This window comes from Phaethon aethereus (genome assembly GCF_964289735.1).
Source record: "Phaethon aethereus genome assembly, chromosome: Z".
NCBI lineage: Eukaryota > Metazoa > Chordata > Aves > Phaethontiformes > Phaethontidae > Phaethon > Phaethon aethereus.
This window is the reverse complement of record NC_138577.1, coordinates 50,876,928-50,902,312: the sequence shown is the minus strand read 5'-3', so window position 1 is coordinate 50,902,312 and position 25,385 is coordinate 50,876,928. Positions and strand designations below refer to the sequence as shown.

At 39.9% G+C, this 25,385-nt stretch overlaps 2 protein-coding genes across 2 annotated transcripts in view; one reads left to right on the top strand and one right to left on the bottom strand.

Annotated features, from left to right (window-relative positions):
• The window catches only part of SEMA4D (semaphorin 4D), a gene marked incomplete at both ends in the record, with an annotated part of 37,756 nt that extends 29,037 nt beyond the window's left edge, over positions 1–8,719 (top strand). Inside the window, 3 exons of the mRNA XM_082013217.1 lie at positions 6,367–6,576; positions 8,031–8,128; positions 8,690–8,719. Coding sequence (XP_081869343.1) covers positions 6,367–6,576; positions 8,031–8,128; positions 8,690–8,719 — 338 coding nt within the window. The remainder of the gene's footprint in view (positions 1–6,366; positions 6,577–8,030; positions 8,129–8,689) is intronic.
• A 3,600-nt stretch (positions 8,720–12,319) lies between these two features.
• The window catches only part of SECISBP2 (SECIS binding protein 2), a gene marked incomplete at its 5' end in the record, with an annotated part of 33,734 nt that continues 20,668 nt past the window's right edge, over positions 12,320–25,385 (bottom strand). Inside the window, 7 exons of the mRNA XM_082013702.1 lie at positions 12,320–13,209; positions 14,021–14,222; positions 14,677–14,831; positions 15,790–16,010; positions 20,927–21,056; positions 21,517–21,655; positions 23,188–23,357. Of these exons, the coding sequence (XP_081869828.1) occupies positions 13,100–13,209; positions 14,021–14,222; positions 14,677–14,831; positions 15,790–16,010; positions 20,927–21,056; positions 21,517–21,655; positions 23,188–23,357 (1,127 nt within the window). The 3' untranslated portion in view covers positions 12,320–13,099. The remainder of the gene's footprint in view (positions 13,210–14,020; positions 14,223–14,676; positions 14,832–15,789; positions 16,011–20,926; positions 21,057–21,516; positions 21,656–23,187; positions 23,358–25,385) is intronic.

The window sequence follows — 25,385 nt, the reverse complement described above, 5'->3', positions numbered from 1 at the left end:
AGAACATTGTCAAGAAGTCTCCTGAGGGTATTGAAAGCAGCCGGTGCCTCTGCGAAGGAGCACCTCTGTGAAGCAGCAGCTTTGCTACCTAGTCGTCCAGTTCAGCCCTTCCGCTGACTTCTGGAGGTGGGTCCTGCACGGGCCCTTTCCAGAGGCGAACTGATTTGGTCACAAAACGGGCAGTATACATGCTGTCACGGGGAGGCTACAAGGGTGCAAGAAAAAGAGGTATTGCAGAATCCATGGCAGCTTTTACACTATGACTAGATGTGTATAAAAGGAGAAGCTTGCTTCACGTTGGGGTCTTCAAGATACAAATGTACTTTCTAAATTACTTCAGGCATGTGTCTTCTCCCAGGAGAGAGATTCACTTTGGTCTATATTTGCTTCATATTTGCTTCTAGGTACCACTCGCTCGCAAGGTTTTACTTGACCTCCCAGCTTAGCCTTTTTTTTTTCTTTTTTTTTTTTCCCTTCAATTCAACATAAACATGTAAACTGTTGTTCTCCTCGCTAATACATGAGACTGATTTAGTAATGTCTCGGCTTGGAGTGGTGTGCCAGTACTAACTCTTAATCTCTGGCCATGGTTGGGAAGCTGGATTTCCCAGTCCTGCCTAGCGAGATGTGGTGGGTTTGGACAGGTGTCGGAGTCTCTGGAGCATAACCACAACTTGATGCTCTTTTCCTCAGAACATCTTGTTACCTCCAGCATCCCAGTTTGCAAACTGACTATATGTACACGTATTTTTCTTCCCCACGAGAACTACAACCTGTAAACTTGTAGTAATTAATCCCTCAGTGTGATGGTTGGTTAACTGGGTACTGATTTGGACCATAGCTCTCAGCCTTTTTTAAACTATTTCGGCAGAAATTGCTTACCAGAGCTGCTTCAACATGTTCTGTGCGTTGTCCCCTCAGTGGAGATGAAAATCTCATTTTGATCTCTTCCAGTCACCTTCCTGCTAGATCTATCTGGCAAACAAAGGAGCAAAAGCAGTAGCTTTCTATCTTTTACTATGCAGAAATCACAGGAGTGATTTCTGGAGAGCATGTTAATCCCTAAGATATGTTCTCCAATTTTCTTCACATTATTTTAAAACTTAACACAGTAGACTTCTTAGCTGATAGGAGGGCCAAAAATAAGTCAGCAAACTCAAACTGGAAACTTTTTTTTTTGTGACAATCCCTAGTTCTAGCTCGCTAGTGCTTCATTTAATTATTCTTCACAGGCAATTATCTGGGTTCCAATTGCAAAACCTTTCTTTGGACACTCAGGAGATTTCCCTAAATAAATGCTCTTTATGCTGGGAAGCATGGACAGTTACAAATTACATTTTCATCTCATCGGTGAGTCAGCCATTTTCCCAATTGTCTTTTAAATTCCTTTCTGAGAGGGCAGATGCCGTGTCCTACTTTCATCTGCATGGGCTGTGCGTCGCCTGCTCAGGTGACTGGCTACTTCTTCCAGCTTTTATGTGGTTCACTGTCCACCGGAACCGCTTCCCGCTTTTCATCTGCCGTGGTGAGGCTGCATCAACTTGTGGTGTTGATGTTACACAAATGGGCTAGTAATTTAACAAAGGCACCAGGCTTTTGAAGGAGTGTGTCATGTGTTCTTCACCATGAATTATTCAGTGTTTGAAGTAATATTCTTTGCTGGCATTTCAGAGAGGTCTGCTTTTCTTGTCTTTTTAAGTGGGTTGGGCTTTTTTTTTTTTTTTCATTGCTGTCAAGCTATTTCCAGTTTGTTTTCTAGAATGTTTTACCCCTACTTACAACAAACCAAAAACCCCCAAAAACCAAACAACAACCAAAATCAACCACCAGAAAAAAAACCTACCCCCCTCAGTCATCCAAGATACAGGTTACCTACCTTGTACACTATTTTCAGAAAACTGAAAAGATGCTTGTCTCGATTTAAAGATTCTTTCTTTCATCACTTTTCTAATCTGTTACCTTCCTGATTGCTTCATTTACTGTTTGCTTATTATTTTGCTGATTTGTTGGCAACAGTGACTCAGACTCCTACAACTCAAGAAACTGACCAGCCTTAAATCTAACTTCCATTCGTGTACTGGGTAGTGCTGGTGGTTGTTTTCCCCTGTGCTAACTTTGATCTCTGATTTAAAAAAATCTTCCTGCACCCGGATTATAGTGTCATTTTAAAGCTTAATCCATGCTCTGGATGAGAGCTTCCTATATAATCTCAATTTTTCTGAAATCTGGGATGCTTAGTTTAGTAGCATTCAGTACAAACCAAAGCTTCAAGCTAGATAGCAAGCATTAAATCCAGATGCCACTCTTTTTTTTTTTTTTTTTAAGATTAACTGGTTTTGTTTTGGTTTGGTTTTTTAATCTGCTGCGTGTTGTGAGTTTTAGAAGAGGTTTTGGTGTGTATTGGGAAATACAGGGGAGTTTTTTCCCAAACCTAAACTTCCTGTCACTGAGGATAGCCTCTGGTAGCAGTTCTGTGTCTAGATTACAGGAATTTGAGAAAAAGACTCTTTGTTACCCTGCTAGAATTTCTCTGTGGGATACCTCTCGGTCCTCTTCACTGGATTTCAATTTGCTGCCAGCTTTCAGAGGTTAGTTTAGCTGTGGAAAGCTTTAGGCGGTTTAGGCTCGCTGCTGGCTCCTGCTTTGTTTTACCCAACTCACCTCCCTCTATCTTGGAAGTGTTTCTCTGGGTAATTTATAGGGAAGACTTTGTTTTAATGTTACCCTTCAAGGACCGTGTTAAAAATGAGGGAAGACAGCATGCTAAGCCCAGAGCGAAGGGGTAGGGCTTCCGAGTGTTTCGCTACTCAGCCTCACCGGGTGCCTTTCGAACTGTCCGCGCGCTTCCCAAGTTGCAGCGCTTGGCGAAAAGGAGCCAGTGTGGCCAGTGCTCGTGCTGGCTCCCCCACCCCAGCCTTCTGTCAGCGAGCTCTACTTAATCCATAATCTCTTGCTTTTAAATTAATATCTCCAGGCTTTTCTGAAAGCTGTATGTCTATCAGTATTTGATGCGTGAAAGGCAAATGCTTAATTTGGTACAGTTCAGCAGGGCACATCAGCATGCTGCTCTGAATCTGTAGCTGTCTATACTTCCCTTCTTTAATTTCAGATTTATTTATTTATTGGCTTATTTTAATCTGAGATCAGATTTACACCAATAATTCAGTGACTACAGTTAGGCTGTGGGTAGAAGTTTACAAGCAGCTGCAGTGGTTTAAGTTTTTAAGGCTGGCTGCGGCTGCTGAAATTTTTCCTTGTGGCAAACCTTGAGGCAAAATAATCTGGCTATTAAATACATGGTTTGTGCAAACCTGCCTGACTTGACGTAGGTCGGAGAACCCATTTTGCCAGCAGAAACTACCTGGACAGTACCTGGGCTGTTACTACCTGGGCAGGACCATTTCACTCAAAGTGCTGAAAACAGAGGTATAGAAAATGAAATCTATATGGGAAAGTAGCAAACACTTCCACAGACACCGGAAAGTAGGAAGGGCTTACGCAGAGAAAAGGGGTAGTTCAGACAGTGCTTTTTAAATTTTAATAATTATTAACCTTTCCCCTTCTAAAATCGTTAAGATGTGAAGTTGATGATTAATGATACATTTACCGAGAGGGAAGCAATGTTTTCCAAGTTAACTGCTTGAAATATCTTTCTTTGTTGCTCGTAGCTACTTACATATCTAGATTGACGTGCTGCTTAATTCTCTGTCTGAATATTATGTTTTAATAAGATGACTTTTTCTAAATCTTTCAAGCTTTCTTAAAGTGGATGGCAAAGTAAGTAGATTGTGTAAGTAATATTTTAAAGTTTGCACTAGACATGTAATTAATTTGTATTATAGAGACAGTAGTAAATATGTTCACATTAATTTATCTTCAAAAAATACTTCTTTAACCATTATGTCAGAGCCTGAATTTATCTCACTCTAGAGCTGTAGAAAATTTGCATTTAACAAATGTGATTCAGAGTTTTTGCAGGTGAAACTGTTTCACCGTGTATTTTTTTTTCTGTTGCTGAATCCTGAAAAGGAAATCAAAGTAGAGAAAGTAATAGCACAGTGCCTGAAAATCAGGAATAAACTGCAGTGAAACACAAAGACCAGTAAAAACCCTGACTCGTGCTTGAAACCTGGACTTCTTTGTCAACCAACTTGTGTGCATGGCGATGAGTGTATCTCTGTGGGGATTTCCAGTGCTTCTTGAGGGCACAGAAAACAAAAGTAGGGTAAAATTGCCCAGTTGCAACTTCTTAAGGGGTCGTCCTGAAACAACACGCAGCTTGCAAAATCTCCCATCTAAGGAAATTGTTGGTGAAATGAGTGTCTGAACTGAGCTTTTGGCAGATTTCCTGAACAATTGCGATCGTTAGCACCAGAAAATAGAGCAGGTTCTGTGGTGTGAATAGTAACATCTGAAGGTGCCACTTCCCTGCATGGCCCTAAAATGGCACCTTTCAAGCAGGGTTTTAGGTAATGGCCCTATTGCTATGGGTTAGGGCTCGAACTACTGCCAATAAAACTTGTGGGCGCATGGCTTTGCTTGAGCACCTGGCTTTTCGCTTTACAATGCTAGGGTAATAACTCTTCTACGCGTGGGGAAGTCCGTCCTGAGGCTTTGTGCCACAGCATTCCCGCGTCTTGCTGATCTCCGCTGTGGTCAAGATGGTCTTAACTCCTCCGAGTCAGCTTGACCTCTGTGAACACTATTCCTTAATTTCGTTTCTATATTAATGCCGAGTCAGATTTATTGCGGCATCTGCTAGAAATTATAATCCAGAGTGTTTTTGAAGGTAAGTTTCTACTCTTCAAAGCTTTTTTTTTTCCTACTTGAAGATTTGTATCTTTCTGCTGTGCTTGTATTTACTTACTAATCCTCCCATTTGTCTACATTCCAACTTCAGCATTAGTTTACTGAAATAATTTATCCCTGGTTCAACTTCCCATGATTTTAGCAGCATGGAACCTATCTACTGTTAAAGGCAGAATGAGCACAATCATCCATAAAACACTATTTTATTTTTTAAATGAGTGTGTGCTACGCTAGCGTTTTCAGCTCAGCGTATGCTTGCCCTCTCCGCTTTGTCAGAGCTGTTGTCAGTCCTTCTTCAGAGATTGTGCCGTATCCCTCCCTCTTTTCCTTACAGATAAACTCTTCCAGGCTTTAACTAGATCATGTTCTCTATCATTCACCCTTAACCTCACTATTAATTTATGTCTCTATTTGTAGTCTATTAGCTTTATTTCCAAACAGGAAGTTAACAAGATATGCTGGGGAAGTGCACAGACGTAAAGACTACCTTTTTTTTTTTTGTCTGTGCCTGCATGATTATCTAAAGTGTAATTACTTTTCAGGACACTGACCTAGAACAACTATTTTTCTAGAGAAAAAGGCCACATTGATTTGCAATTTGAAATGCTCATAGTAAGAGCGGACTTCTGTAGTTGGTTACCTGTTCTCCCAAGACATACTAACAAAAATAGTTTATTTTTCTTTTTACCCCAGATTTCTCAGTATGTCTCCTCTTGCTAAGGCTATCTGGGTCCTAGGCCCAGAGGGAGAAATAGGCATGCTTTAAACATCAGAATTACTGCAAAGTTCTTAGCTTGGCCCAGATGCCTTTCTTTTAAATGAAAAGACTCTGATACTGCCAAGTACATTTCAGCCAACCTTGCTAATTTTCTGGGAACAGCTGTTCTGTCCTCTGGGCTACTGTCAATCTCTGATTTATTCAAATTCTGTCCTCGCAGGTTAAGACGAATAATAGCAACAAGGCTAAGAGATTAGATTGCTCTTTGTTGTTGATCCAAGCTTCTTCCAAGTTCTGTCTTGCCTAATTGCCTGCTGTGACTAATGGTTCTGCACTTTTTCCAATTCTGCTTCTTTCATTATTAGTTCCAGCATCTTTGACACATTGAGTTCTTGAACTTTTCCCCTTCCTGGCCTTTATTTCAGATTTTGCAGGGCATGTCTCAGATGGTTTCAGCTTTGTACCAGAAGCTCACTTGATCAGCAGTAGGTGATGTGACCTGGCTCTACAGGAAATCGTATAGGCAGATAGTGCTGATGTGCATCACCAGCTCTATCACATTTGTGGCGTAAGTTCCCCCTTGTGAGACGCCAGACAGAACTCCTTTATACATACAAACTTGTTTACAATTTTGGCTTGAGCCAAAAAAAAATCACCAGGGCTAGCTCCTTTTTATCCCAGGTTTTTGGTACCCAGAGTTTCAGCTGAAGAAACCTAACAAACAGTACAATCAACCATTTATGCTTTTGAGTCTAATCTTGAAGTCTTAAGCTTTTATTTTATTTTCCAAGACTCATCTTGTATTTTCTTACAAAATAAGCTGACTGACATTTTTACAGGTCCGGATGACTCCTCTTTTGTCTGGAAGAAGAACGGACAGAAGATGAAGGCGTGCATCACTGAGCAATCTCATATGCTGTTTGATGGCAGAGTGCATGTTCTGAGTTGGGTGAAAGATTCAGTGTCAGAAAATACAGAATATAAATGTTCGTTCATCTCAAAAGTTGGGAACATGACGTCCCAAGTGCTCATCACAGTGGAAGATGAAGGTAGGCTGGTTTCGAATGTATGCCATGTTGGGCCTAACCCCAATATTGAGTAAATCTCTGTAATCTTCACCCATAAAATGTGCATATACGAAGATGGTAACTCTTGTTTACTGTGTTGGTACCCACTTGTTTATGAAAAGGTTTCAGAACCATAAAAATTCCTTCCTTCACCCCCTCCCAAAAAGGCCACAAAGGACTAACCTGCAAATTGGCCATTATGATCTAGAAATGAAATAAAGTGCTAAGCTAATGGACACAAATTGGAAGTCAGAGAGTTAAAAACAGGTCAGAAGTCTACAGAGTAATGTAGAAGAACTCCTTAATGCCAAGGAAGTTGGATGGTAAGAGAAACTCCCACCACCCAGGATTCTTAAAAATCAAATTATTTGTAAACCACCTGTAGTTGGGAGAGGTCAGTTCCTGCCTCTTCATGTGGAGACTCACTGGGCAGGAGGTCAGTTAGCTAACTTCAGCAGCTGTGCAAGATCTTCGGGTGCCCACAACTGACTGATGCAACTTCAGCACCATTTGCAACTAGCTTTTGAGAACTTATCCAGGCCGAGAGAAGGTCTGAATAGTCTTTAAAAAGAGGGCAGGAGCAATGATGATACAGTATGGATTTTCGTGGCAGGGTGTAGTAATTAACCAGGTAATTAATTAGCTGGTTGATAACAAACATGAATTTGTCAAGAACAGTTCTACCCTTCTTTTTTCAGTGACAGAGAAAAGCATTAGGAGCTACACAAGTTGTCTTGCCATCACTCCAGTTACTTTGAAGTCTGTCTCAGAAACAGAATGAAGAGCATTTCAGTGAAACTACTGTAAATGTAGAACAGAGGGAGGCTTTCACTGTGCTACAGAAACATTATATATTGTAGCTAGTGTCCTGAAGGATAACTAGAAAACATTACATCTGTGTATGTCCCCACCAGTGTTACATTCTGCAAGAAAAACTGCCAGACAGAACTAGAATTTTATCAAAAAGTGCAGTAAAATAGTCCTTCTTAAGTTCTCAGTGGAATGAAGAGTAACTGACTACATAACATTACCAGAAAACGGGGAAATTACAAACTGGACATAGTCAGCTGTATCATATCATTCTTCTTTCCAGGCTTGGTATGATCTAACTAACTAACTAGAGCATTCCTGTGCTTCTTAAATGGGTTTGAACTCTAACTTGTAGGGTTTGTTTTCTAGACCTTGAATCATAGATAAACGCACTGAATCTGTTTACTTTGGAGGCTATAAAGTTTGCTGCAGAGGGGAAGAGACATAACCATTTGAGTAGAACTTATTTCCAAATAACATGAGAGCAGGCAGAGCAAAATGAAGGACAAGATGGTGGCTTTTGTTCCTTCTAGCCTGATCCCCCCCAAGAAGTACTGCAACTGAACAGAAGCCAACTTACTTCATCATTATGCAGTTATGTAATCATCCCCATATACAATTCTCAGATCGTGCTGGTCAGGATGGATGGACCAAGGAATTTGATACCTGGAGAAGTGCCATCAGTGAACATGACAAGATGATGCAAAACTGGAGGAAAACATGGGTAAGAATTTTTTGGTAAAAGGTATCTCCTACAGTCCTTTCTATGTGCCACACTACAGTCCCGATTTTATAAATAGCCTATGATGCTTCTGCAACCAAATGTATTTATACAACAAAGTGATCAGCATTTCTGTACATGTCATTCTTGACCCTCTCAGCAGTAAAATCTGCTTGACCTGTGACACAGACTACAGCTATGTCAGCTTGCTCCTTCAGTCCACTAACCAAGTCCTAATCAGTCAGTAGTTGTCATCCTGCCTGAAACAGTAAGTCTGTGTATACTAAATATAGTAGATTTAAATTCATCCCCTCTACAGACTTAATTGGATTGCAGAGACTACTGGACTTCCTAAATGGTGCTGTCCATCACAGCTGGTCTTCCTTTAAAAGAAACAGTCCATACATAGCTTTTAATGTTTTTCTTCAACAGAACAAAGATTACTGCTGATAACTTCTGGATATGACACACACTTGTTGTATGTGAAGCAGTTAATATAGGCAACCTTTAAAGCCCATTTTAATTTTTTAAGCTGTATTAACACATCATTCTGAACTTCTTCAGGAGAGCTGCAACAAGAAAAACAGCCTTTAATGGACAAAGGAATGAATAGTCTAGAAGAAATGTATGCAAGTTAGAGTACCCAGTACTCTTAACAGCATTCAAAGAGGTATTTGTGAGTGCTAGTGCTGGCATTAAAATCAATATTTGGGAGAGTCACCTGAAGCTTGAGGTGGAAGAGGATATCCTTACTGCACCAAAGAGTAACTAAGTTACATGCTACAAGAGAGGCCATCCAACCCTTGCGGGTTTTCTGGTGCCAGTTATTTCAGCTTAATGAAGAACAAAAAGGGGTCTCGGTAAGATTTGTGCTGCTCAAACAATAGAATATGATGTATGGCTTCAGTTTTGAGTTCATTAAGCAAACCAGTTAATTTTAGGCTTGAGGATCTTGGCCTACGATTTAGAGATTAATAATAATACGTGGATCACATTTATTTAAAGGCACTTCAACTCGCCATTTATTTTCTTTTAATGTGTTTACCCTTACACTCTGTTCCCAGTGTTTTGAAGAGCATTCCTTTCTGGTGTCAGCAAGTTCATTTGTTCAAACACATTTCCTTTGGTAATAAAGTTTCTGTACCAAATAAAAAACTTCTGGTTCATGCTCAAACTACAGACAGATTACAAAGCACCCAAGTTAAAGCAGACTCTTCAGCTTTTGCAAATTATTCTTCTATATTTGAGATAACTGGGGTAGCTTTAAAAAATTCTGTGCTGAATGAATTCAAAGACTATTCCTATTGAACAACTACAGACTGAAAAGGTGAGCATCTATGTAATCCACAGTGAAACTGTTTTACTGCATTGCTGTTCAGAGTTTTGTCCTTCTGCATCTAATAAACAGAAGTCCGAGGCATAATTCCAAGTTTTCTGTCTTCTCTTCTTAATGGTTTTCAACCATCTGGAAGCAAGTAAGATGCCACCTTGGAACCACTATAGCTTGAGTCCATGAGGACAGCTGCTCCTAGCAATAGCAGAAACCTTCATACTTATCCCCTGGTTATCCCCCAACTGGCAAGATTAAATTGTTTCCCACATTGAAGAAAACATTGTCCTCACTCTAAGACTTTCCTAAATTAGCCTTTTTTTCTTTTTTTTCCCCCCCCCCAATACCAGCCCTCCTTGTGCTCACATGCAGGGTGAAAATTCTCATACATAAACCATTTTCCCTATTTGCCACAGTGGCAATCATTAATGCTGATGCAGACTTCTGACACCAACAGTCAGAGGGAATTTTTTGCCCATTGTATTGCTCTTGTGACATCTGTAGGACACCTATGAAAAGACTTTTTTTTTTTTAATTGTCCCTTCCTTAGAGTGAGTTGTTCAATAGATTTGGAGCAGACTTAAGCTTAGTTCGGTGCTGCTGAGTGGGAAGGTAAGGCTTTGTAAGACTGAGGTCTGAGTTTTAGATGAGCATTACTGAGTTTTGCCTTGTCTCTGCAGTGAAGTACTGCAAGTAGTAAAAGAAGATTGGCCAGATTTTTTGTTTAGCTCAACTTTGTGAAAAAACATCTCTGATTTAGTGAATCCAGCTGTGATCCTTTATAGTGATTTTTTTTTTTTTTGCTACATTCTAAGAACAGGAAATAACTGCCTAAGATTTTTGAACAACCTATCATGTTTTCAAAGTAACTTTTCATGCTGTTCTACAGTAAGACAAAATAGAAAACATGGCCAAAAAAAAAAGTTAATATGATCTTAACCAACTGGTCCCCATGCCATGCAGTGACTAGGCTTAGCAGTTTCAGAATTTTAGATGTGCATCGAAGTGGCACAAGTATGAATAAATCACACTTACCTGCACATGGAGGAAGGGGAGGGGATTTGAGCCAGCCAGCATGGCTTCACCAAGGGCAAGTCCTGCCTGACCAACTTAGGGGCCTTCTATGGTGGAGTGACCACATCAGCAGACAAGGGAAGATAAGTTGTCTATCTGGACTTTCGTAAGGCCTTTGACACGGTCCCCTGCAACATCCTTCTCTCTAAATTGGAGAGCTATGGATTTCAGGGGTGGACTGTTCAGTGCATGAGGAATTGGTTAGATGGTTGCATCCAGAGAGGTGAGTGGTCAACTGCTTGATGTCCAGATGGAGATTGGTAACGAGTGGTGTCCCTCAGGGGTCTGCAGCAGGACCAGTCCTCTTTCTTTAATATACTCATCCATGACATAGACAGTGGGATCGAGTGCACCCTTAGCAAGTTTCCAGATGACATCAAGCTGAGTGGTGCAGTTGACACAACTGGGGCCTGGAATGCCTTACAGAGGGACCTGGAGAAGCTTGAGGCATGGGCCTGTGTGAACCTCATGAGTTCAGGCCAAGTGTAGGGTCCTGCACCTCGATCAGGGCACTCCCTGATATCAGTACAGGCTGGGGGATTGAAAGCAGTCCTGCTGGGGGGTACTGGTGGATTAAAGGCTGGAGTACTGCATCCACCAATGCAGCCCTCAGCACAGGAAAGACATGGACCTCTTGGAGCAGGTCCAGAGGAGGGCCACCGAAGTGATCAGAGGCTGGAACACCTCTCCGATGAAGAAAGGCTGAGAGGGTTGGGGTAGAGAAGAGAAGGCTCCAGGGAGACCTTCTTGCAGCCTTCCAGTACTTAAAGGGGGCTTATAAGAAAGATGGGCACAGCCTGTAGCAACAGGACAAGGGGTACAGGTTTTAAATGAAAAGAGGGTAGATTTAGACTAGAGCTAAGGAAGAAAATTTTCACAATGAGGATGGTGAAACACTGGCACAGGTTTCCCAGAGAGGTGGTAGATGCCCCATCCCTGGACACATTCAAGGTCAGGTTGGACAGGGCTCTGAGCAACCCAGTCTAGTTGAAGATGTCCCTGCTCACTGCAAGGGGTTGGACTAGGTGACCTTTAAAGGTCCCTTCCAACCCAAACATTCTATGATTGGAATAAACTAATCCAAAAGGTGATCATCATAACTAATGACCAACTGTGTATTTCAGCTTAATGCTGGCTTTTCTTACCAACATTATTCCTCAAACCTGACACCTCAAATATCATTAAAGGCCCACCAGAAGAGTTTACTTAAGTCAGAACAATCTTTATAGAATCAATATATTGTAACAGATTTTATACAATTTACATTCTACAAACTTGTTTGAATTTAAAAATTATTTAAAGTTGTTATATCACTTCTAACTTCACAAGGCAGCTACTTTCCAAAGTATTGCACTAAAAACATTTAATGCGGTGACGCACTCACAGACACACTTCAGAGATGCTGGCAGCAGCACATGGTATCTGTCATCTTTCAGAATAGCTGACAGAAGTTACATGTGCATCCTCCAATTACCTTCTTTAGGCTTGCTTATGTCTGCAACTTGTAAGCAATGGTATTCATACAAGGCACTGCCACTAAGGTACTCCACCACCATTATAAGCACATTTTGTTGTTTGAAATTTTATTTTCTAACAGATAAAAATTTTATTTTCTGTAAGATAGAAAATTTCCCTACCTTAGATACAAGCTGAGATTGATAAAAAACTCTTACATACATACACCAACACAACCCCAAACTGAAGGAATGAGGAGTCTGTCAGCATGGAGAAGGTACAGATAGGATAGCAAGCTGGCACATTTGCTGTCCTTCAATATCATCTAACTTCAAAGCAGGACCTATGATAAACTAGTCTCAGTAGCAGCAGAAAGATCATCGTTGTACACTTAATCAACTTTATAAAATTTCTAAACAGAGCACTTTCACTTCAGGAATTTCAGACCTTTGTAGTCCATGCTCTCTCCTTTACAGGTGCTGTATGATCCCAGAACAAAATATCACACAGGAGAGCTAACTGGGAAATCTGTCATCATGGCCTTCTGAATTAGTTCCAGTCAAGCTGCCTGCCCTGAATTAATTTCTTACTGACTGGAAGAAAGTGACATTGATGCCAGCCTGCCCACATGAGCAGGTTTATTTAGAAGAAAAAAAAAACAAAAAGAAAAAAAAAGAAACTCAGAATCACATAACAGTTGAAGTTCTTTAACAAGAGTTAAAATAAAGCAACTCCACACAAGCCCCAACCTTCTGGCTCATAGAATCTCTTCACAAATAAAATTATTCTTCTAGCAAGTTCTTTTGGTATATTGTACTACTAACAAATCAGTGCTACTCTATAAAACCATTAAAGTATCCCCAGCTAGTTAACTGCTGCAGGGCTAAAACAATTTGCTGTTGTCATCTGCTATAGTGATTAGACAAATACATAAAATGTAAAAGCATTAGCCAGTGCCTTGTGTCCTCCAGTGTGTATTTTGCTTAAAGGGATTCAGAACAGTTTACTTGGCTGACTTCAGATATTTCTTAAATTATCTTATATTGCTACTCTCTTCCTAAGGGTCTAAGAGGAAAAAAAAAACAAACCAAAAAACAACAGAATTGGACCTGGATTTACTGATGCTCTTCTGAATTCACTATGACCATGTCAGCAGTTGCACTCTTTTCCAGTTCCAGTGCATATGGGTTATACTCTTCTTCAAGTTTTTTCTTCCAGATTTTAACTAGAGAATATTAGAATAAACAAACAAACAAACCACACAAAGCAACAAACAGGTTATTCTATAATACTTGAGGAAAAACTTAAAATGAGAAGTCACACTGATTCTTTACTTCCTTCTCAAAGTAACATGGGTATGTTGGCCTGTACACCAGGTGACACAGACGATGCATGAAAGAATACTTTAGGAGTGACGGGATCCATTGAGGTGTTTGTGTGCAGACCCTACTCGTGCAAAGCTAACTCTGAAGGTGGGTCCAATTTTAAAAACACTCAGAAGTTTTCAAAACTTTCAAAGAAGTTTTAAGTTGCCTAGTATCTGTGATAACTGTCGTTGCCTGTTGACTCTGTGAGCAGAGCTTGGAGAATGCGTTTCTGCAAGTGGAAGGTCTTTACAAAACATGCATACTTCTGGACAGGAAGATGCATCTCAAACATGCTTCAATATAAAGCTTAAGTCCACCATAGTTACAGAGTATGTACGTCTAGAAAAAAAAACTTAGAGGATTTTTTAACAAATCAAAATAAGAAGGAGCTCTGTTAAACCTCCCTGGACAAAGCAATGAGTACCGCATGCCATCAGTGGATTTCAGAATGGAATTTTCTCTAAGACTTTCTCAGCAAGAGCTGACCTCAGGTTTATAAAATTAGGGGAGTAGGGGAAAAAAATAATAAAAAAAAAAATTACAGAAAAGCAGAATTTCCCCCCTTACTAAACACTAAAGTGTCAGGTGTCATTTGCTTCAGTGAAAATAGTAGAATTTCAGAACACTTTGAATGAAAACTGAACCAAAACCAAGTCAGTAAATACTCACTATAATTTGGTACATCCTTTTCAGAGTCCTTGGAAGATGTTTTACCAGTCTCTGGTAAGCCACTTTTTTCATATTCAGTTGTTAAGATGCTGGGTTGGGTTTTTCTTAGTCCTCCTTCAGCGTCTTCCTCTAAAGCCGCTATCATATCTTTGTAGGCCTTCCTGGCCTCTGTTGTCAGTTGTACCATTCTATGAAAATGGTCCTATGGAAATAGAAAATATTAGTAAAGCTTAAATCACACAGTAAGTTTTAACACCTCCATGAAAATCAGTAATAAATATTCCTTACTCAGAACGCATATGTTCATATATAAAAGTTGAGCAGCTAAGTACATATAAAGACATGAAAAACAAACCATTTATAAGCATTTATACAACACCAATTGTCTTGAAAAATAAAGATTTTGGAAGGAGATCTAGATGGAGAGGATGTCAGGAAGAGATGGCCAAACTACTTTTTTGAACAGTGCTGAGTGGCTGTACTTCTAAAATCAATTTTTTTTATAAGCCACTGACCTGGTATATAAAGAGTGTAAGCGTAAGTGTGCAAAAGCAAAACAAACAAACAAAATCTTAAAGTCACAGTCGTGGTTTTTTCCCCCTTACAGGTAAAAAGTAAAGCTAAACAAAAACTTGAACCTACATATTTCAGCTTACCTGAGCCCCATCATAGCTAAAAATTCCCACCACACTCACAGGCACTGCTTTGTTCACACAGCGGCCCAGGGCCTTGCGATTAAGGGCAAAAACAAATGGGACATTCTGTTCAGAGGCACAGTCGATAATATTGTGCAGAGTATCATCCAACCCACCTGGAGCAGACAATAGAATTAGCAAAGAATGACACTATTCAAGCTGGTTGTAACTAAAGGACAGTACTGTTAAAAGATGGCAAAAAATACCCTAAGATTATGGGGGCATTTTGAAATTACAAGGGTTTATAGGGAAAAAAAAAAAAAGGATGTCAACAACAGTGTTAGATCTCAATTTTTAAAGGAGAACTTGCCTTTTTTTCCTTAATTCTTACTTAGCAGTATCGTTAGACTCCTACTATTCCCTACTATGTGTAGTATACACTGTATGTGTAGTATACACTATATGTGTAGTATACACTATATGTGTAGTATACACTATATGTGTAGTATACACTATATGTGTAGTATACACTATATGTGTAGTATACACTATATGTGTAGTATACACTATATGTGTAGTATACACTATATGTGTAGTATACACTATATGTGTAGTATACACTATATGTGTAGTATACACTATATGTGTAGTATATATAGTCTAATCTAGTATTAAAAAAGACCCAGCTGCTAATAAATTATTTAAAAGTTGACAGAAAGTAATGACAATAATTACAACAAATTTTAAACAAACTATCACTGACAACTTACTGTCAATCTGTGGCCTAAAAGAGACTGATAGAGCAGGACGTCTTGTGGTGGCACAGCTGGCATCAGTAACCTTTGTCCCTCCTCAGCTGTGCCAGTGCCATCTTTTGTGCAGCTGCACTGCAAATCTATAACTAAACAGATCCTAGTTTCAGATAACTTCCCCCAGACCAGATAGTCTTGACTCAGCTCACACTTCATTTGCAGAGCAGTAAACAATCTGGAGAAGGAAGGAATCTTTATACGACTGGATTTCAAAGCCTATTCAAGTAAGTTCCTCCAATAGCAATACTGCTGCCAAGTATACTGAGTGTGCTTTTTTACATTTCTTTTATTAAACGGACATATTTTTTTAAAACTTACTTACCCTTTGACTGAATCTTTTCACAGTTAGGAGAGATAATGACACACTTCAGTTTTTTCAGCTTCAGATGTTTCAAAACTTCTCTAAGACCCATAACAAGCCTGCGTTTTATCTTGGCCTTTACTGGGTCTTTCTGATACAAGCGATCTTGGAAACGAACCAGTTCTTTTAAGAGATCTGCCACACATCTGTCAACTTCTTTACTAAGTAACTGGCTGCAATAACTAGAAGAAAGAATCAACTATATGTTAAAAAAACTAAAATTACAAATATGTAACACATAAATATGTAATATATAAAATAGGTAAATTATAAACAGTTTACCTTCTATGGTATCTCTCTGGTTTCTTTTTCTATTTGCACTCCAAACACACTTGTTATATACATGAAAACAAAAATTTACTTAAGATTTTTTTTCAGTGGCTGAGAACTTACACAAAGTTTTGTTACTTGTAATATCTGGCTCCCAATCAAACTATACTAAAACTACATATACACACATGTACAATAAACCTATATATATATATTTTATACCAATAAACCTGTATGTACATACGTTTTTCTATTGAAGCATTTTTCTGAGGGTGTGCATTTTGACCTATATAAATCAAAGTACAGCAGCCAATGTATAAAATTCTAATTTATTTCTATAAATACAAGGCTACTTAAAAAAAAGATGGAAATCTGGATTAAATTCCTCCTCCCCAAGTTCGTATTTTTTGTCTGTCATCCTATTTCACTTATCAGACTACAGCCTTGTGGTGTTCATAAAGAAAGGGTAAAAACAGATGTACTTCATCCTTCTGGTGTTCCCTGAGAAAGATCAGAGCTCCAAATTATTTTTTCACCCATCTTTTACACACAGAATTGTTCAGTAAAGAAGGGTCTCAAAGAAAAAAAATTGAAGATATCTCAGCGGCTCAGTCAACTGAATGATGCCAAGTGGCAAATTCACATAAGATTATGAGGAGATCGCAAGATCTATCCTGATCTTAGAGATACAGTTGTCTCAAAATTTTATTTAAGTTACAGGAGTTTTTATTACTATTACAGTTCAGTTCACTAAGTCTCAAAGACAAGCCTACTAAAACACTGAAAATCTAATCTAAAGACACAAAATATTCTAAGCTTTGCTGAAGGGTCTACATCCTACAATAGGTAGGACTAAGTTGCCCTGTACATATTCAGCCCAAACTGTGCTGTCAGTCAAACAGTGTTGCATAGACAAAAATTAAATCATTTTTAATACAATTAAAAGTTAAATTAGAGCTAATAAATGGCATCAGGAAGATAAGGAATGGCTGTATCAATACACCTTTACTATAACATGAACTGCAAAAAGGCCCATGGTGCCTTTACGGGAAGAAAACTAGAAGTTAAAACACTGCTTACCTAAAGTAACTGTTTTAAGCTGTCATGAGTGGATCTCTCACCTCTTCCCATATAGTACTGAGTATTTCTTCTTTTATAATGAAATATGTATAAACATCTGTTTAAACAAAACTAAAAGTGTTTGCGCATAACCACCCATAAATCCTGTATTTCTCTGCCTGGCCACAGCATGAAAATGCCATTGGCTAGTCACATTCTTTACATTTTTGCCATTTGGTATGGCAGCAGAAAATGAAACCACACACTAAAAATAAGAAAGGTGTCCTACTTTTCTGAAATATTTTGCTGGGACTCACACACCAAGGTTAGAAGGACAGGATGCTAGTGAGGGCACTTGGCCTGTTGCTCTCAGATGTGCTGGCTACACAGAGATGAGACAGGGGTCCCAAGGTAATAGCAGCCAACAGGGAAACACGGGCAAAAGACCTCAAAGGAACTAAGGCGTGTTCCTCTAAAGAGGGTGACACGACCAACAGCCCAGCTGAAGTGCCTCTACACCAATGCACGCAGACATGGGCAACAAACAGGAGTTGGAAGCCGCCATGCTGTTAGAAAGGTATAACCCGGTTGCCATTACTGAAACTTGGTGGGACAAATTCCACAACTGCACTGTGGCTGATGGCTACAGGCTGTTCAGAAGGGACAGTCAAGGAAGGACGAAAGGGCAGAAGTGTTACCCTCTACATCAAGAAATGGAGAGAGTGTGAAGAGCTGTCTCTGAAGAATGGTCACTGAAAGGTTGAAACGTCATGGGTAAAAATCAGAGACCAAGGCAACAAAGGGAACCTTGTGGTTGGTGTCTACTACAGGCTGCCCAATCAAGGGGAGTCTATTGATGAAGCCTTCTCACTCCAGCTATAGGAGGCATTGCGCTTGCAGGCTGTTATCCTGCTGGGGGACTTCAACCACCCTGACATCTGCTGGAAAAGTAGCATGGCGATCTGTAGGCAATCCAAGAGACTCCTGGAGGGCATGGAGGATAAAAACTTAAGCCAAGTTATAGGCTGGCTAGACTATTTCCTACTATAGGGAATGCGATACTGAATCTGTTGGTGACCAATGGAAGTGAGCTAACTGGTGATGTCAAGAGTGGAGGCAGCCTGCACTGCAGTGATCATGCTCTGGGGGAGTTTGCAGTCCTAAGGGATGTGGGGCAGGTGAAGAGTAATGTCAGGACTTTGAATTTTAGGAAAGCAAACTTTGAGCTCTTCATGGAGTTAGTCAACAGGATGCCCTGGGAAACTGCCCTCAGGGACAAGGGAGCAGAACAGAACTGGCAGATCTTTAAGGACACTTTCCAGAGAGTTCAACAGCTCTTGATCCCCAGCTATAAGAAATCAGGGAAAGAAGGCAAGAGACCGGCATGAATGAGTTGAGACCTGCTGGTCAAACTAAAGGGCAGGAAGGAAATGCACAGGCAGTGGAAGCAGGGACAGGTATCCTGGGATGAGTACAGGGATGCTGCCCGGTTGTGTAAGGATGGGGTCAGGAGGGCCAAGGCGCGGCTGGAGCTGAACTTGGCAAGGGACGCAAAGAATAATAAGAAGGGCTTCTACAGGTATTTCAGCCAGAAAAGGAAGGTCAAAGAAAGAGTACCCCCTTGATGAGCAAGACTGACAGATTGGTAACAAAAGACGAGGAGAAGGCTGAGGTACTCAATGACTTCTTTCCCTCAGTATTCACTGGCAGTCTCTCTTCCCACACCTCTCAAGGCGATGGACTGCAAAACAGGGACTGGAAAAGCAAAGTCCCTCCCACTGTAAGAGAAGATCAGGTTTGAGACCACCAGAGGAACCTGAACACACACAAGTCTATGGAACCTGATGAGATGCATCCCAGAGTCCTGAGGGAACTGGCTGATGTAGTTGCCAAGCCACCTGCCGTGACAACTGAAAAGTCAGGGCAGCCCTGCACTTGTCCTTGTTGAACCTCATGAGGTTCACACAGGCCCATTGCTCGAGCTTGTCCAGGCCCCTCTGGATGGCATCCTGTCCCTCAGGCATGTCAACTGCACCACTCAGCTTGGCATCATCTGCAAACTTGCTGAGGGTGCACTCAATCCCACTGTCTATATCATTGATGAAGATATTAAAGAATACTGGTCCCAGTATGGACCCCCAAGGGACACCACTCATCACTGATTTCCATCTGGACATTGAGCCATTGACCACTAACTTCTGACCATCCAACCAATTCCACATCCACCCATGAAATCCATCTCTCTCCAATTTAGAGAGAAGGATGTTGTGGACGACCATGTCAAAGGCCTTGCAAAAAGTCCAGATAGATGACATCCTTAGCTATTCCCTTGTCCACTGATGTAATCACTCCATCATACAAGGCCACTAGTTTGGTCAGACAGGACTTGCCCTTGGTGAAGCCATGCTGGCTGTCTTGAATAACCTCCCTACCCTCCATATGCCTTAGCATAGTTTCTGGGACAATCTCTTCCATGACCTTCCCAGGCAAAGAGATGAGGCTGACAGGTCAGTAGTTCCCAAGGTCCTCCTTTCAGCCCTTTTTAAAAATGGGTGCAATATTTCCCTTTTTCCAGTCTCCAGGGACTTCACCTGACTGCCAGGACTTTTCAACCATCATGGAGAGTGGCTTGGCAACTACATCAGCCAATTCCCTCAGGACTCTGGGATGCTTCTCATCAGGTCCCACAGACTTGTGTATTTTCACATTCCTCAGTACCAAATCAGTATCAATCCTCGATATCAATCCTCAATATCAATATAGACTGGAGGATGAAGGGGTTGCGAGCAGCGCTGCCAAGAAGGACTTTGGGATACATGAAAAGCTGGACATGAGCCGGCAATGTGAGCTTGCAGCCCAGAAGGCCAACCATCTCCTGGGCTGCATCAAAAGAAAAGCAACGTGGCCAGCAGGTTGAAGGGAAGGGATTCTGCCCCTCTACTCCACTCTGATGAGACCCCATCTGGAGTCCAGCATCCAGCTCTGGAGCTCTCAGCACAGGAAGGACATGGACCTGTTGAAGAGGGTCCAGAGGAGGGCCACAAAAATGATTCGAGGGATGGAACACTTCCCCTGTGAGGAAAGGCTGAGAGAGCTGGCATTGTTCAGCATGGAGAAGGCTCCGGGGAGACCTTCTTGCAGCCTTCCAGTACTTACAGAGACAGACTTTTTAGCAGGGCCTGTAGCGATAGGACAAGGGGTAAAGTTTTTAAATAAAAGGAGGGTAGATTTAGACTAGACATAAGGAACCAATTTTCACAACGAGGGTGGTGAAACACTGGCACAGGTTGCCCAAAGAGGTGGTCAATGCCCCATCCCTGGACACATTCAAGGTCAGGTTGGAGGGGGCTCTGAGCAACCTGATCTAGTTGAAGATGTCCCTGCTCACTGCAGGGGGCTGGACTAGGTGAGCTCTAAAGGTCCCTTTCAAGCCAAACTATTCTATGAATCGACTCCATTTATTCAAAATGAGCTATTCTACTGTAAGGGCAGCTCCTTTTCCTTCCTTAGCCTTTAATGAATTTCTGATCTTTTTTTCTCCTTCAAGGGACATGCATTTTGAAGTGAGAATTACTATAATATACAGACTATCTCTCTAGATAGAATTTGTTTGTGTGTCAGCTTACAGAAAAATGGGAAAAAAAATATTTAGAACCTTCAGTCCGAACTCCAATCAGTATTGCACAGATTGCAATTGAAGTACCTTGTTTAAAAAATGACCTATCGGTGGTACTGTGGAGAAACAGACATCAATACAATCAATACTTACTCTCTAAAATTCCTGCTATGGATTTTTGGAAGATTGGAGGTTAGCGGCTTTGAAGTCATAGAACCTTCTGTAGATTCCTTGATCCCTGTTTCCTCCAGAAACACTTCATCATCTTGCGTTACAGGAACAGCTATCATGTAAATAAAGATATTTCAATGAAAAAGACAGACCAAAAAGCTTTGTGAAGAGACTAACTTGTGAAGTATCTCTTGAAGAGTCACTACTTCAGTATTGCAACAGTCTGAGGTAGTAGGGGAATAGGTCATACTTTTTTTTAATCTTTTAGTTTTTATTACTGTACCTCTTTTTAAACATATTGCCAGAGAGATGCAGGGCCTGTCATTACGACATATAATAACTCCAACAGGCATAAAGGTGTGGAAAATAATCAGAATCCCAATTACTCAATGACATTGACTATCAGCTTTGGCACACTTTAAACTCTAGATAAGCCCAAGCTGAATCTTAGAAAATTCTGAAGTTAGAGTTTTCATTTGTCAGTATTTGGTACACATTTTTGAAAGTACTAAGTGTGTGCACTCTCAAATCTCCATCTACGTACTGCATTATAGCCTTCTCTTGAAAGATACCTGCTTGATTATCCTGTGGAAGTGTTTCACCTTCAGCAATATTTTCTGCAGACTGACAAGTATTATCTTCATCTTTTGGTACGGCCGTCTGTTCTAACAGGTGTTGCTGTTTTCGTTGCTCTCTTTCTTTCAGAATAATCTAAAAAAAAAAAAATTATAAAACACCCAAATGAATCCAATGTCACATAAGTAACAAAGCAGTTTCTTTTACCAAGTTTACATACAGACCTTTCATAAAGAAGTTTGCCACTACCATTCAAAGTTTACATTTGGGTTTTTTTTGAATTTGCACATAAAAAGAAGATACTCCCTAAATCTACACAGAAAAGGACTTTTTCCTTGATTACTAGTGTCTGAGTGGAGAAAATAATTACTAGGAATCAACTACAAGGGCAGAAAGTGACAAATTGCTTCAGTGCAGAGAGGCAGGTGAAAAAGTCTCTCTCTACCTTTCTTCTTCAGACTGTCAATTTATAGCAATTCAGCCAAACACTCAAGTACATATACATATATATGCGCACAGTTACTCTTCCTCCTTAATTCCCCTGTTAAAAATCTTGAGTCAGTCTAATAGATAGCTGTCTCTGAATTTGCTGGTTGAAGAAAAAGAAGAGAAATGACCATGGATAGCTAAGTCGTATGGTACACGGAAGGAAGGAAAGTAAGACATATGCTGGATTCAAACATGCTACCATAGGTGAAAGCAATAATCAGTTTTCTGAAACTCATCTTCCTTCTCTGCTTTCATAACTGCTAAGCAGCAGTTACTCTATATATGACCACTAACTCAGCTAATCTACTCCAAATTTGTAATTAATTACATGACAGAATCTAATTGCAAAAGTAAATTTCTCCATTTCCATTTGTCAAAGAAGAACAAAAATAAGCTCCCTATCATACTCAGAACACAGATATTACACAGACAAAGCAATCTTTGTCTTCTCAAACATACTTTGGAAAATAGATGGCATGAAGATAGAACAGCCAAAACACATAGTAATTAGTATCACACCCCCCCCATCTCGAGTTTGTTATATGTTGTTTATATTGTACAGTTCTCAAATTCAATTAAGCAGCACAGAATGATCACTAAACTACCTTCACTAGCTCCATAAGAATTATTCTAGACCAAGAAGTGACTTAGCAATGGAGTGGTATCTCAAAATCCTCTGTATAGAAGACGTCACAGGAATCAACGTGAATGGGCAAAGAGTGAAAATACAAAAGAAATCACCAGGTCGATCTAACACTAGTTGCTGCAGAATCAACTAAAGTTCTGGCTTGGAAGAGCACAGAAATATTAAATACCACCTTTGTTTGATCCATTCTCCCCAGTCCTGCAAATAAACATGTCTTGTCCAAACCAAATAAGATTTCTTTGGATGTTCCCCTGTACCAATGATGTCTGGACACTTTTGTAGTGGCACTTCTTCAGCTATCAAGTGATTTAAATGAGAAAATGTATTTTGGGGGAACTTGTATATGCTACTTAGCAAAACTCCCCTCTTCTCCACCTTCCCCATCCCTTTTTTTTTAAGCCAAGGAAAGCTAAAATTGAATTTAGACAACTGTACGCTAAGATGCAGATCTCAGAAGTTTTAACAGACTCACAGAGTAATACTGAAATTACATTAGCCTATATTATACTATTTAAGGTAAAAATATGAGCACCTTTTTAAGAGGTGTTGGTCTCTTTGCTTTAGGGACTTCTCTCTGTTTCCCTTTCTTTACCAAAGGAGCGCTGGAATCCAAAGGGTTATGAGGCATCTTTCCCTGGTTTAACCGGTGACTTTTTGTGGATGTAGCAGGTTCTTTAGAAAGCAATGGTATGGCACCACCAACTGAGATTAAAAAAAAAAAAAAAAGTCTGCATCAGACAACTATAACAAATACCTAAACTAGAATCCAATGCAAGTTTAATGACTGGATTAGGACTAGTATACACATATTAAATTTGTGGTGTATTGCTATTAAGAATATTGATAGGCAATCCTGTGTCATTAAACAATGTTACTTAAGATACTTCTCCCAAGACTGACATGTCCTCTACTTTTGCTATACAACTAGAATCACAAGCTCTGTCCCTGAACTCTCAAACACAGGATTTGGCAAAACACTGCACTCCAAACTACCTTCAACATCATGCTATACTGGGTTGGTAAAACCTTCAGAAATCTCCATGTTTCATGGTAATGGCATTTCCTCCTCCACAGATTTTGTACTGTCTTAAGATAAATACTGAGTTGCAGTATCACAGATTTCAGATTTAATTGCTGTAAATAATCTGGAGCACTTACTCCTACCATTTGTTACACCTTAATGAAGTTGGATGATGTTCATTTGCAGATGGGCAATGGGTAATGCAAAGCTACAGCTAAGTCTCTTTTGCTTAATAAGCACAGTTCTCAGATGTTGTCTACTTTACTTGCATTTTTCAGATGGTTTAGAGCATATAAGCTTTAAATGACCAGCCAAGTCACTGAACCTAGACCTTCCAAATCATGACCTCGCACCCTAAAAACTACCTCCCCCTTTCAACTCAGTATCAATACGAATTGCTGTATCCTGTGAGAGCACTGTGTCCAACTTGTTACCTGCAGTATAAACCAGGTTACATTAGCAAGTCAACGAAGAGGATGACATAAGTATCAGTGGAATGAGCTTGACACCTTTGTGCCTCAGGCAAACTCCCTCTCCCCTAAAAAAATACCCAAAGCTTCTGGCAGCTTGTCTTATGCCAAAGTATTTATATACTGATCCTCCAACACCACATACAGTGCTATTAGCATAAACAGTTTACTTCGTGAAAGTGCTACACTGCAACATCTCTTTTTTGGCTCTGTGTAACAAAGGCAAATTGTGAATACTGCCAAGAACACTGTGCAGTATGTTAGCACAGGTGGCTACAAGAATTGAAGCTGAATTGGAAGGAATATATAAGTATACATTCTGCAGATACACGACATATCCTTCACTGTGTTCATTTCAAATTCACAGAGTTCACATGTTCCTGAACCTGATGGCTTTAAGAGTTTGTGCCATTTTGCATGAACACTGTAATTTCCAAAACGTAATTTAAATGCAAATAATTATTGCTTTACTATGCTCTGCCATCCATACATTACTTACCAAATGAAATTGTAAGTGGAATAAAATAGTTTTGTCTACAGTGACACTCCTTGCCCTTCTTGTTCACTGTGCTTCCCTTCTGGTTACAGAGGTCAGCACAATGCCACATCACAAACTAAAGTTACATTTTGGTACACACCGATTTACTGGGTGCACTGAATGTAAAAAAAGAAACGGTATAATGCTGAGGTAACATCTGCCTTATACTTCCAGGATACGAACATGACACATCAATTTCTCTTCTGCAGCAAATTCAGACACAGGCAATTTATTATTAAAAAACAGGTATTGTGACCCATATCTTCATGCTCCACCATCTACTTGCCAATCCATGCACAGTATAATTTTACAGAAACAAAACTGGTTATTAGCACTTCTGCAGCATTGAGTTTGACTGACTCAACTAAAAAAAAAAAAAAAAAAAAAAGAGATCAGTTGCAAAAAAAAAAATTTTAAAAAGCATCTTACAAGTTCTCTCAGTGACGGATAATCTCATTGATGCTTGGTATTTTAACCTTTTTATTTAGAAGCTCAGCTATCATATTAAACATTGTGGGATTAATTCTCTCATGATTAGCTCTCCTTCTGAAATAATTTTTTAAAAAATTCGTTACTGGAACAAGGAGAAAAATTTTATCATCATTAATTCTAGCCAATCATGCTTCGTTTTGCAAAATATACTGCACTAACATAGCCAAGACTAAATTTTGACCTACAATGAAAAAGACACTACACTATTT